The sequence below is a fragment of the Anguilla anguilla genome, chromosome 8 (assembly GCF_013347855.1).
Source record: "Anguilla anguilla isolate fAngAng1 chromosome 8, fAngAng1.pri, whole genome shotgun sequence".
Classification (NCBI taxonomy): domain Eukaryota; kingdom Metazoa; phylum Chordata; class Actinopteri; order Anguilliformes; family Anguillidae; genus Anguilla; species Anguilla anguilla.
Genome location: NC_049208.1, coordinates 2,349,272 through 2,361,927, shown reverse-complemented (window position 1 = coordinate 2,361,927; position 12,656 = coordinate 2,349,272). Strand labels below are relative to the sequence as shown.

The 12,656-nt window shown below is 46.5% G+C and overlaps 1 protein-coding gene across 3 annotated transcripts in view; it reads left to right on the top strand.

The window, feature by feature from the left end:
- Window positions 1–12,194, top strand: part of LOC118233930 (double-stranded RNA-specific editase B2-like) — a 71,244-nt gene extending 59,050 nt beyond the window's left edge. For 2 of the 3 annotated variants that reach the window (XM_035430086.1, XM_035430087.1), the window contains exons 5-10: window positions 931–1,099; window positions 1,899–2,050; window positions 4,230–4,398; window positions 7,633–7,814; window positions 9,374–9,555; window positions 11,298–12,194. In XM_035430086.1, the coding sequence (XP_035285977.1) occupies window positions 931–1,099; window positions 1,899–2,050; window positions 4,230–4,398; window positions 7,633–7,814; window positions 9,374–9,555; window positions 11,298–11,474 (1,031 nt within the window). In that variant the 3' untranslated portion in view covers window positions 11,475–12,194. The remainder of the gene's footprint in view (window positions 1–930; window positions 1,100–1,898; window positions 2,051–4,229; window positions 4,399–7,632; window positions 7,815–9,373; window positions 9,556–11,297) is intronic. The other variant, XM_035430088.1, reaches the window with a different exon arrangement.
- Window positions 12,195–12,656: the final 462 nt, after the last annotated feature.

Sequence of the window (12,656 nt, the reverse complement as noted above, 5' to 3'; positions counted from 1 at the left end):
TGGAACACCCTTAAAACAAAAGCTAGCGTGTGACGGATGTGGCACTTATATTTGTTTTTTTTTTGTTTTGTTTTTTTGCTGTGCTCACACCAAAAAATTGTAACGGAGGCATGAAGCTTGACGCTACAAATATATGGAGCAGCGATTCAAACGTAGTCCTGAACTCCCCTGTACATGCAGCCAATCACATAGTCCGCTAAGGTTACCGAAAAAAAAAACGTGTTTCATTTCTTCCGTAATATTATGCTGAAACAGCTTTTAACACAATGCAGGTTTGGCTGAATGCCATTTGCGTTTTTTTAAAGTTCTCCATTGTCCATAAATGTTTTAATTTCAGTGACCAGGCTTCCACGTTTTCAGCAGTAAGGACTTTGCTGACGTCGGCTGTGGGTCTGCAAATTAATCAGTTAAGGCTGTACGCTCTTTCAAAAGGAATCTTTTTGTCCAGGCACATTACAAAAAAAAAAAGGAATGAAAGCATTGAAAGTCTGAAAAACGAATCTAATTAAAAGTCTAAAGAAATATGGAAATAGTCATTCTTCGGAACATGAATGTCTGGAAAAAGGCAGCAAACACAGAGGGCCATAGGATGGGGTTGGAATCCCCTCTTCCAGATAATTTTTCTGCCTGGTTTCTTATGACCTAGTGGGCTACGGCTAGCCTTGTTGCTGGCTATGGTTCGCTTTGTTGCTGGCAACAGCTAGCCTTGTAGCTAGCTACAGTTAGCTTTATTGTTGGCTATTGCTAGCTTTGCTGCTGGCTATGGCTAGCCGTGTTGCTGGCTATGGCTAGCTTTGTTGTTAGCTACGCCTAGCCTTGTTGCTGGCTACGACTAGCTTTGTTGATCTGTTAAAGTGTGATGTTATGTGACGTTATTTAATGATCATCAGGTGGCAGTATCAGTGTTTTAATTAATTAATTTTTATTTAGGTTTGGACATCAGACAAGCTCAGGTTGTGGCGCTCTCGACCGGCACCAAATGCATCAACGGCGAGTACATGAGCGGCCAGGGGCTGGTGGTGAACGACAGCCACGCAGAAATCATCGCCAGGAGGGCGCTGCTTCGGTTCTTATACACGCAGCTGGAGCAGCTTCTGAGGTAACGTCCGCGCACTTTTTATATTATTTTTTTAAATTGAGGTTTAATGTAATACAAATCATAATTTCCTGATATTTAATTTACTTATGTAAATTACTTGTATGTTTATTTTACTTAATGTCTTGAATCTCGATGAACACTTTGCTCAAACCACTTAGTAATAAAATATTAGATTTTTAAAAAGATTTTATTAGATTTCAAATTTGGAACCAAAACATCAGGTTATTGTTTAGGCGGGAAACATTCATTGATCACATGATCACCAGGTGCCTTATGACAGTTGGGGCTCAGTCCATTTGTAATGCCGGTTGAAAATGTGCTCCATAGTAACAGAACTGCTATATAGGTCTAACAAATTGTTACTGAATATATATATATATTCCAACAATTTTGCCAGAATGCGTCTGAGTCTGACCACCTAACTTGATGTCAAATAATTCCCATGACCAGCTGTTCACTTTCAGCGGTTTCCACGATGCAAATGCGACTGCATTATTATGGCAGCCCAATACGACCGTTTTTAATATAATATTAAACATACCTTATTTCTCCAGCAGCACAGAATCATCTCAGCTTAGTCATTCTAAACTGCAAACAAACCTTTTCGAGGCAGATAACTCACAAAAGCAATGATTCATTGTTTAAGTAGGTTACATCGTGATTCGAAATAAATTGTCTTAATTCTCTGCAAATAGTCAACAGACGACATGTTCGCGGGTAGGAAAGACACCTGTGATTCGTCACCTGTGTTGTATTTTAACTTAGTTTATTTGTCTTTCTTTCCGTTTTGTTCCTGAAGTAAAGAAGAAGACGAGCGGCAGCGCTCGATCTTCATCCGGCAGAAAGAGGCGGGATGTCGGCTGAGAGACGGCGTCTTGTTTCACATGTACATCAGCACGTCGCCCTGCGGAGACGCGCGGCTCAACTGTCCCTACGAAGTCCCCGCCGACCGTAAGACAAGCCGCCAATCTCGCGCCGAGTGCGCGGGTTTCCATTCACGCGCTGAACACCGCGCTAGGCTCTATCGCTTCCGTGATGAGAGCGTACAATTTTTCCATTTGACAAGTGAATAACATTTGGTATTAAATGCGCGACGATTTGTCATCTTTTCCTGTAATTTAAAAGCATTATTCATCCTTGTTATGTCTGATTTTTATATTTTAATGATAGGTCTTGAGGGCTGTCAGCCTACATTAAAATATTGAATACCGTCAATTTTGAAGAAACCTTTCAATTTTATCGGCAGCTGTCCGCCGAAGGTGCCACTTTAACTCTGTCAATTAAAATTTTAAAAATTATCTTGTTAGTCTGATGTTCTTGGTTAGAACTGCAGTAATTTTGTCTTTCGATGTCTGCCAAATGTCTTGTAGTAGCAGGTAATTATGTTTTGCTAATGTCAGGACAGTGCCATGTCATTTTGCTGATGGCTCAGTTTAAAAAAATTTTTTTTTTTTTCTTGGCGGAATAAAGAAAGGGGTTTTTTTTGCCTTAATTTCGTTAGTCAAACCTTTTTCCAATTTTTTGACATTCAGCTTTTAAAGATAAGAAAATTGGCTTTTGCCTTACTGTTCCGTAATGCCTAGTCGCTTTCTCCCAAGTCTTTAAAAAAGGAACACTTGGAGCTTAATTCTGTCCCACCTGCACCAACATAACTACCAGCAGACAGCACCGTAGCAACCGGGGAGGAAAACGTGGTCGTAATTCCATTGCTAATTATTTGCAGTATTCTATGCGCTTGCTAGTACAGTATATTTGGGGCGCAGTACAGTATATTTGGGGCGCAGTACAGTATATTTGGGGCCCAGTACAGTATATTTTGGGTCCTGTACAGTATATTTGGGGTGCAGTACAGTATTTGGGGTGCAGTACAGCATATTTGGGGCCCAGTACAGTATATTTGGGGTCCAGTACAGTATATTTGGGGCCCAGTACAGTATATTTGGGGCCCAGTACAGTATATTTGGGGCCCAGTACAGTATATTTGGGGTCCAGTACAGTATATTTAGGGCCCAGTACAGTATATTTGGGGTCCAGTACAGTATATTTAGGGCCCAGTACAGTATATTTGGGGTCCAGTACAGTATTTTTTCTGGGGGCTCAGAATTCTGGGCTCCTCCTCTGGCTCTGGAACTGAGGAATACATATTTTAAAATAATTGCTGAAGTAAGTTTCATTTGTGTCGGGTTCTCTGGAAAGCGATGCACCATACCTTGACAATTGTGCTGAGAGTATAGATGATAACATGCCTGATACTTGCTGTGTTTTGTGCGTGGGGGGGGGAGGGGGGGGAGGGGGGGGAGGGGGGGGGGGGAGCGGGTAAAACAGTGTTTAAAGAGTGTTAAAAAAGCATTGAAGTGGCAATCCTTAATTTTTTTCGTATGTCATATTTGACACCTTTTCAAGATGGAATTTTTGTAGCAATGTTGATTCAATGTGTTTGCGTTCTGTAATTGCACCTCTATATGCTATTTTCCACTGGTGGTGTTGGGTGCGACAATCCTGCCAGGTACTCAGATGTACCTACACACGAACAGGAACTTACAAGCTGAATGTGAAAGAGCAAGTGCTTAAAAAAGCATCTTTAAAATGAGGTTTGATATGTTGCTCAATATTACCGAGTCAGACAACACTGTTGGTTATCCCGAGGCAGTCTTCCTTCTCCAAAATATTCTGCCACTGGATTATCTTCTTAGAAAAATAAGCACTCTAGTGCTCCTAGTAATAGCTTCAGTTCGAATGGAACTCTGGTATTTGGCATTTGAAAGTGAACTTTTGTGACCAGCAGTCACCACAGATTCACCAAAATTCACCAAAAGCGTGTACATTAAGGACAGACGCTGTAAAAGTATAAGCTGTACTGTAGCCTACTGTATATTCAAACATTTACAGTAAAACACTCCTTACTGTAAATGTACTTTTGTAGCACATAAACCGCTGTCATTAGTGCCGGTCCACTCGCTCAGTGCTGGCACACGCTCGGACATTCTGTGGTGAGACGGGGCTTGATAAGTCCGCCAAATCCGCCAGGACTGGGAAAACTAAGGGTTGGCAGTGCCACTTTAAGGTTGGCGAGAGCGTGTGCGTGAGGCTCAGATGGGCGTGCCCCTTGCCTTTGCTCCGCCCCCTCCAGCGTACCGAGCCCAGCGATTCGCCAGGCGGCTCCACCGCCGGCTGCGGACCAAGATCGAGTCCGGGGAGGGCACGCTCCCCGTGCGCGCCCACGCGCCCGCCCAGGCCTGGGACGCCGTCCTGCAGGGGGAGCAGCTCGTCACCATGTCCTGCACCGACAAGATCGCGCGGTAAGACCCACTCGCCACCATGTCCTGCACCGACAAGATCGCGCGGTAAGACCCACTCATCACCGTGTCCTGCACCGACAAGATCGCGCGGTAAGACCCACTCATCACCGTGTCCTGCACCGACAAGATCGCGCGGTAAGACCCACTCATCACCATGTCCTGCACCGACAAGATCGCGCGGTAAGACCCACTCATCACCATGTCCTGCACCGACAAGATCGCGCGGTAAGACCCACTCGCCACCGTGTCCTGCACCGACAAGATCGCGCGGTAAGACCTACTCGTCACCATGTCCTGCACCGACAAGATCGCGCGGTAAGACCTACTCGTCACCATGTCCTGCACCGACAAGATCGCGCGGTAAGACCCATTGGCCACCGTGTCCTGCACCGACAAGATCGCGCGGTAAGACCCACTCATCACCATGTCCCGCACCGACAAGATCGCGCGGTAAGACCCACTCGCCACCATGTCCTGCACCGACAAGATCGCGCGGTAAGACCCACTCGCCACCATGTCCTGCACCGACAAGATCGCGCGGTAAGACCCACTCATCACCATGTCCTGCACCGACAAGATCGCGCGGTAAGACCCACTCATCACCGTGTCCTGCACCGACAAGATCGCGCGGTAAGACCCACTCGTCACCATGTCCTGCACCGACAAGATCGCGCGGTAAGACCCACTCGTCACCATGTCCTGCACCGACAAGATCGCGCGGTAAGACCCACTCGCCACCATGTCCTGCACCGACAAGATCGCGCGGTAAGACCCACTCATCACCATGTCCTGCACCGACAAGATCGCGCGGTAAGACCCACTCATCACCATGTCCTGCACCGACAAGATCGCGCGGTAAGACCCACTCATCACCATGTCCTGCACCGACAAGATCGCGCGGTAAGACCCACTCGTCACCATGTCCTGCACCGACAAGATCGCGCGGTAAGACCGTAGACCCATCGACTCATAGACCCAAATATCAACCCCCCCCGCACATTGTCCCGGGTACTGGAGGGGGGGGGGAGGGTGGCCCAATGGCTTTTGAACTTGTGGTAAATGTTATTGAGCCCAGCCATGCACACAGAGTGGGCGTGACAGGACAAGCTGTCGTTTTACTGCGGACAAGAAGGGGGTGGGGGTGGGGGTGGGGGTGGGTGGGGGGGGGGGGGTGGGGGGGGGGGGGACATTTCAAACGTCACACTAATCACAACTGGAATTCCAACTTTTTAATGATTAAATTAAGACAGTGCTATTATTGTTCCATGCCCCTCAAAGATATAATAGCCTTGCTCTGTAAGCATACAGGTAGCCAAAGTGCTCGCCTGCAATGTTTACTCACCTGAAATGTCTACTCAATGTCCACTCACATTTGAAATTAGAATGTGCCTTTTGCAAAAGCTAAATCTGTCTGAAGGCTGATGTAATAAAAAAATTAATTTTTTAAAAGTGAAAATAATTTTAAAATCCGTGTTTAACGTGCAATGTAAAGACAGCTTTAGCCTAAATCCTGGTGCATTTTTAACTCCAAACAGAGCGACCATTTTTTAGTCCAGTCCCACTCAGCTTGGGAACAGAGCTCTTGACATTTCGGTGATGAAAATGAAGCTGGATATATATTGATTTAAGGTTTAACTTTATTAAAGGGCTTTCCTTTTTTATTAAAGAGTGGTCAGAGAGGATCCCAGTTTAAATATTGTGCTGCTGTGAGAGAGATTAGAATAAGATGCAAAGGTCACCTGATATTTGCTGTAGGTGGACGTGGTCTTTGCCCAGAACCCAGACCAGGAGGGCGTGCTGTCCTCTGCAGGGTTGGCCAGGTGACGGCGACTGCGCTGTTCAGTCACGTATTGATTAGTCATTTCGCGGAGGAGCTCAGGAGCGGTTCATTAATCTGATCGTTTACAGCGTCTCACCGCCCTGCGATGCCGTTTTAAGTTCTCATAAGTTGCTCAGCTAACAAATTAAATGAATGAATAAGTCATTAATTAACAGTGGATTTATGGATGGATGAATAGCTCAGTGGTATAGTCATTATTGTTTTTTTTGTATGAACAGTCTTTAGTATGGCATTCTTTGTCTCCTCGTTTGCTTTTCAGTAAAGCTGATCGTAAAGAGTTTTAAAGAAGGCGAATAGCCCGCTGCAGGCTTGGTCTGTATCATAAAATAAGATCGGCCATTTTGTGATGGAAACGTTGCAGGAGAGTGGGGCCTTCAGACGCCAGAACGGTCTTATTTCAACAAGAGCTTCATCTTCCGGGCCAATACCTTTATGCAGCTTTTCATTTCAAACCCACTATCTATAAGAAGCACTCTTAATACCCACTGTGTCATAAGGCCGAAGTGAATTAAAATGATACTGAATTCTATTGTCTTCAGACTGTGGGGAATGTGATTTGTTGAGATTAATTTTAAGCCCTTTAGCTCTTTCCAATTGATATGAATTCATTAATATCAAGATTAGTCATTAATGGGATTGTTAAATTATGAATATTAATAATACTTATTTCAGAAACAGTCTTTGATTGACGGATGGATGGATAGAATTGCTACTGGCCTCTATATGAGCCAAGGCTGGGGCCGCCACCTCTTAAAGCCATTCATTATGGCCGCAGAAATATGCAGAAATTAGTCCGGTAAATTCCGCGCTGATACCAGGACGTGTGTTTTTATGGTGAGTGTGGGGTCAATGCATTGACCAGCGTTTCTGCTCAGGTAATAGAAGCAGTGGTCTTCGCGGTGTTCCAGTCCAACTGGATGTCCTCCAGACTATATTCCCCATTCTCATCATTATGTTATGTTATATGTTATCATTACTTATGTTCTTATAAAATGGTACTATTATTACTGGGAATGGTCCTGGTGATGATGATAGTGATGACGATGATGTTGATGTTAGTGATGATGATATTGATGATGGTGAAGGTAATTATGATGAAGATGGTGATTATGATGATGGTAGTGATGATGATGGTGATGATGATAGTGATGACGATGTTGATGTTAGTGATGATGATGAAGGTAATTATTATGAAGATGGTGATTATGATGATGGTAGTGATGATGATGGTGATGATGATAGTGATGACGATGTTGATGTTAGTGATGATAATGAAGGTAATTATTATGATGAAGATGGTGATTATGATGACGATGAAGATGGTCATTATGATGATGATGATGATGGCTGTCTCAGACGTGATCACTGATCCCCAGGAGTGTTTTGGTCCTCAGGTGGAACGTTCTGGGAGTGCAGGGCTCTCTCCTCTCTCACTTCCTGGAGCCCGTTTACCTGTCCAGCCTGACGGTGGGGAGCCTCCGGCACACAGGTCACCTGTCCAGGACGGTGGCCCATCGGCTGGACCGCATCGGCCACCTGCCGGCCCCCTACCGGCACAACCGGCCCCTCCTCGGCTGTAAGGCGCACCCCTGTCCCACGGCTCAATTTCGGCTGCGTTAAATGCATGTAAAAATATCCATACAGGTTTACCTGGGACAGCCCTTATTCCAGTCCAGGACAGCTCCGGTCCTGTGTGTAGGGTTCTGCTTCTACCAGCTGTTTGACTATTATGTGTGTACACACCGGTTCACCCACAGATTAGACTACAGTATAATGAGTGCTACCTGTATACACCAGAAGGATATCTGTGGATAATTATATTAGGTGCTCTTTGATATTGTGGTTATAATACATTGAAAAGAAAAACCAGCAGTGTAGTGCAGTGGGTAAGGAACTTGTGTCTTGTAACCTAAAGGTCACAGGTTCGATTTCTGGGTAGGGCACTGGCATTGTACCCTTGAGCAAGGTACTAAACCAGCATTGCTTCAGTATATATATCCAGCTGTATAAATGGATGCAAATGTAAATGCTATGTAAAAAAAAAAAAAAAAAGTTGTGTAAGTCATAAATGCTAAATGCCTGTAATGTAATGGTAATGTAAAACCAAGTCACTATGGAACACACTTGGGGGGAAAAAAGGCCTTAATTGAACACTTATTAAGAAGCCCACTTAATAAAATGGCCGTATTCCGTGACACATTCCGGGGAGCGCCGGACCGGAATGCTGGGACGTGCCGCGGAACACAAGCGTTTTCTTAAGTGCGTTTCCACGGTAGAGTATCTTGGATTTTTCTTTTTTCTTTTCTTTTTCCCAGTAAACTGTTTCCCATCGGGGACCTCAGCAGTGCTCGGCTGTCAGTCACGGGGCTGGTTAATAAACAGCCAAAATGTCAGATCACGTAGATGATTAAAATGATTATGCTTAATTAAATAACGAGGAGAAGTTCACGTGAAAATTCTGAAATATGTCGAGCAGTCGTCTCCCTGCCTCTACATTATTCGGTGTTTACAGACAGGTGTGGAGTGTGCGGTATTTTTACTGATGTTGTTACTATGAGTATGAAAGCCATGAAAGGAAAATTAGTTTTTAAGTTCTGGGTAGAGTAGAGGAAGCACATGAATATCTCACACCTCATGCTCAGTTACAAAAATGGAGATTTAGAGGATCTACAGTGAATTTATTTTTATGAAATTATGTAGACAATATTTTCAAAAATCCTACATCAGTGATTTGAGTCTGAATAGCAGCAGTGGGCTCAGCAGGGCAGTGCCAGTTTAGACGTCATAGGTTGGTTTGCGCACATGTGACCTGTTTGACACGCCTCCTCTCACTGTCCAGTCATTTCCCTGTGGCTCGTAGTTTGTTGAGTTGATGCGATTGGTCATGTTCCCAGAGTTGATGCGATTGGTTATAGTTCCCTGAGTTGATGCGATTGGTGATACTCAGACCTGATTGGTGGAAAATATTGGATTCCTGTTGGCAGGTTTATGGCTCTGGGCTGCACGGTTTGCGCCAGGCATGTAGCGTAGCTTGTGATGCTAGGCTAGGAGGGGACGCTAGCCTAGGAGGGGGTTTTGGGGGGTAGGGCCTCTCCCGCCCCCCCGTGACCCCTGCTCTGCCCCTTCCCTTTCCAGGCCTCGGCAGCACCGAGGGGCGGTGGGTGGGGAGGTCGCCCTGCTTCAGCGTCAACTGGACGGCGGGCGACGCCCAGCTGGAGGTGATCAACGCCTCCACGGGCCGGAGGTGGGACTCTGGGGCGTCGTCGCGGCTCTGCAAACACGCCCTCTTCGCCCGCTGGGCCGGGCTCCACAGCAAGGTGGGCGGAGTCACCGCACACCGCGTTCACCGCCTGGATACTCTCAACCGCTTCACTTCGGCTCAACTATCCACAACTTAACTTTGCCTGAACTATCAATAACTTTCACTTTGACTATCCACAACTTCACTTTGACTTAACTCTTGACAGCTTTACCGTGACATAACTATCAACAACTTGACTTTGACGTAACTATCACAGTAGCCTTTAACATAACTATCAACGACTTTACCTTAACGATCAACTACCTCACTCAACTTTTATTAACTATCAACAACTTAACTTAACTTTGGCTTAACTATTAACAGCTTCACTTAACTTTAACGTAACTATCAACAACTTAACTTTGACTTAACTATCCACAACTTCCCTTAACTATCCAAACTTTACTTAACTTTGGCTTAACTATCAACAACTTAACTTTGACTTAACTATCACAGTAGTCTTATGCGAACTGCAAGGACAACAAAGGTTCCAGGCGGCTAAGCAAAGTTGTTGCCCCGGTTACCAAGACGCTAGTCCCAAGACATTAGAAACTACAAGTACCACAATCCACCATAAGGTACTTAATTGCCATCCGTTTAACAACTGAAATTACCAGTTGATCTCAACTGCCTCACCTCTTCCTTCTGCTAGCGGACTGCTGTGGAGCAGAGCTACACACCGCCAGTGCAGCCAGTTGGCCAATGGTTGGCCACTATTCGCTTACCGTGTCACAGGAGCCAAAAATGCTAATAGAACAGCCTGAAGCGCTGTGGGTTTTTCAGTTTACATTGTCATTCTGTTGGAGAGACGAAAACCGAGAGGTTTAATTTCCATAATGAAAATGTATTTAGCACACATCATTAGTGCCCCAAATTGTGCTGATTCAAGTCGAACAGATGGAACAAAAACGCACACAGTCACTTTGAAAAGCGCCCAAACGGCCTCTCTCAGACGGCCCTCTTCTGGCGTTAAATATCACACGCAAGGCTGAACACAGCCATTCTGAAAAGGCCCTTTTTTTCCCCCCGACTCATTTGCCATTGTATTTTGGGGGGGTTTTTTTCATCAAAAAACTTGCAGTAGCAGCGTAGAGAATGTGAAAGATTTTTAAAATATCTTTCTTCACCAGAGGTTCTCATCCCTGGTCCTGGAGAGCTGCTGGTTAGGGCGGTTTGCGCTGTTACTCAGTACTTACTTGATCGATGAAAACAGATTTTTTATAACGCAAGTACCTCTCCTCACCTGGTTTCTCTGGTCTGAACAGAGTACAGATTTTTTTTAAGGAGAAAATAAAAACCGACATTTCCTGGAGCTCTCCCAGACAATGATCCCTCTCTCCCTCCTTTTCTCCCTTCACCTGAGGTGGCTAACAGGCCGACCAGGTGAGGTTACAGCCTTGTTGCTTTCACCTGTCCACCTGTCCACGCTCCGTACCTCAGCCCAAGTTAGGAAGGACGTGACTTTAGGGCCGTCGGACACAACCCTGTTTCGCACCTCACGCGTTTAGGGTGTAGTGTAGCACAGTGGGTAAGGAGCTAGGCTCGTAACCTAAAGGTCACAGGTTTGATTCCCATGTGGGACACTGCCGTTGTACCCTTGTGTCCATTGTATCAAGGTACTTAACCTGCGTTGCTTCAGTATATATCCAGCTGTGTAAATGGTTGCAGTGTAAATGCTATGTAAAAAGTTGTGTAAGTCACTTTAGATAAGAGCGTCCGCTAAATGCCTGTAATATATATATTTTTTTTTTTCCCCAGCTTGGCGCAAACTTGCCGAGCCCTGCCGGGATGCCGCTGATGTACTGTGAGGCCAAGCAGGCGGCGGCGACCTACCAGAGTGCCAAGCGCCAATTGGTCAGATCTCTGCAGGAGGCGGGGCTTGGGACCTGGATCAGGAAGCCACCGGAACAGGAGCAGTTCCTGCTGCACGCGTGAGAGAGAGCGAGAGAGAGACAGGGCCGGGAGGGCTGGCTGCTGACTCTGCACCAGGGCAACTCACTGATTGGTCACTGACTGATTGAGACAACTTTCTGATTGGTTGGGACCACTCACTGACTGGTTGAGGCAACTCACTGATTGGTTGGGGGCAAGTCACTGACTGATTGATGCAACTCACTGATTGGTTGAGGCAACTCATTGATTGGTTGGGCCCCCCCCCTTCCCCACCACCTCCTCATCAGTGACCACCAGTTGCTCTCTCCTTCACCAACGGACAACAAAAAGAACAAGGTTGCATCATGCTGTTCGGTGAACCTAGTCACTGCCCCCCCCACTGTCAACTGCAGGGGTTTTGGGGGCAGTCCCATAGGCAGAGGGGGGTCAAGGAGGGGGGGGGGGTCACCTTCCCTCAGACGAGTGGTGAACCGCCAGGTGGGACCCTTCGGATTTCAGAACCCCAGGGTCAGCCTGTGAGGAGACTGTGAGACGGGCGTATGGGACGGGGAGGGTGGGGGGGGGGGGCACAGACTGGCCCTCAGACGCATGTAGCGTTGCTCCCCTCTGGCCCCCCTCTGCAGGTAAGAGAAGAACACGGGTGATTGTTGCCGTGGCGATCCGGCTGTGCTGTGCGCCTGTTTTCTGGGGCCTGATCACCGCTTTTGTTTGCGCTCTCTCTCCCTCTCTCTCGCTCTCCCTCTCTCCCTCTCTCTCGCTCTCTCTCTCTCTCTCCCTCTCTCTCTCTCCTTCTCTCCTCTCTCTCGCTCGGTCTCCCTCTCCCTCTCTCCTCTCTCTCTCTCCCCCTCCCTCTCTCACTCGGTCTCGTTGTGACATCTACAGGTGACACCTGATTTTCTCCATTCTTTTGACATGTTTGAAGCTTTCCGTTAGTTCACCACAGGAGGAGAATGGTGGGTAAAGTAAACGCGCTTAAAGCAGCTCAGTGAGCTTCAGTTAGCTTCAGAAGCTGGAGAATAACATGGCAGCTGCCCTGGGCATAATATGAGATCTCTCCCTTTCTTCTCACTTTCCCTTATTTTGGGAACCTGCAGTAAAATGGCGGCCATGTTTTAGTGCTGTCCCAATTCTTAAGGAGACTAGAGCCCGCTGGTCCTCCCCAATAGATCAGATCAATCACACACCTCACCAGAAGCAGGTTTTGTTGTCCAATCGGAGAGCCAG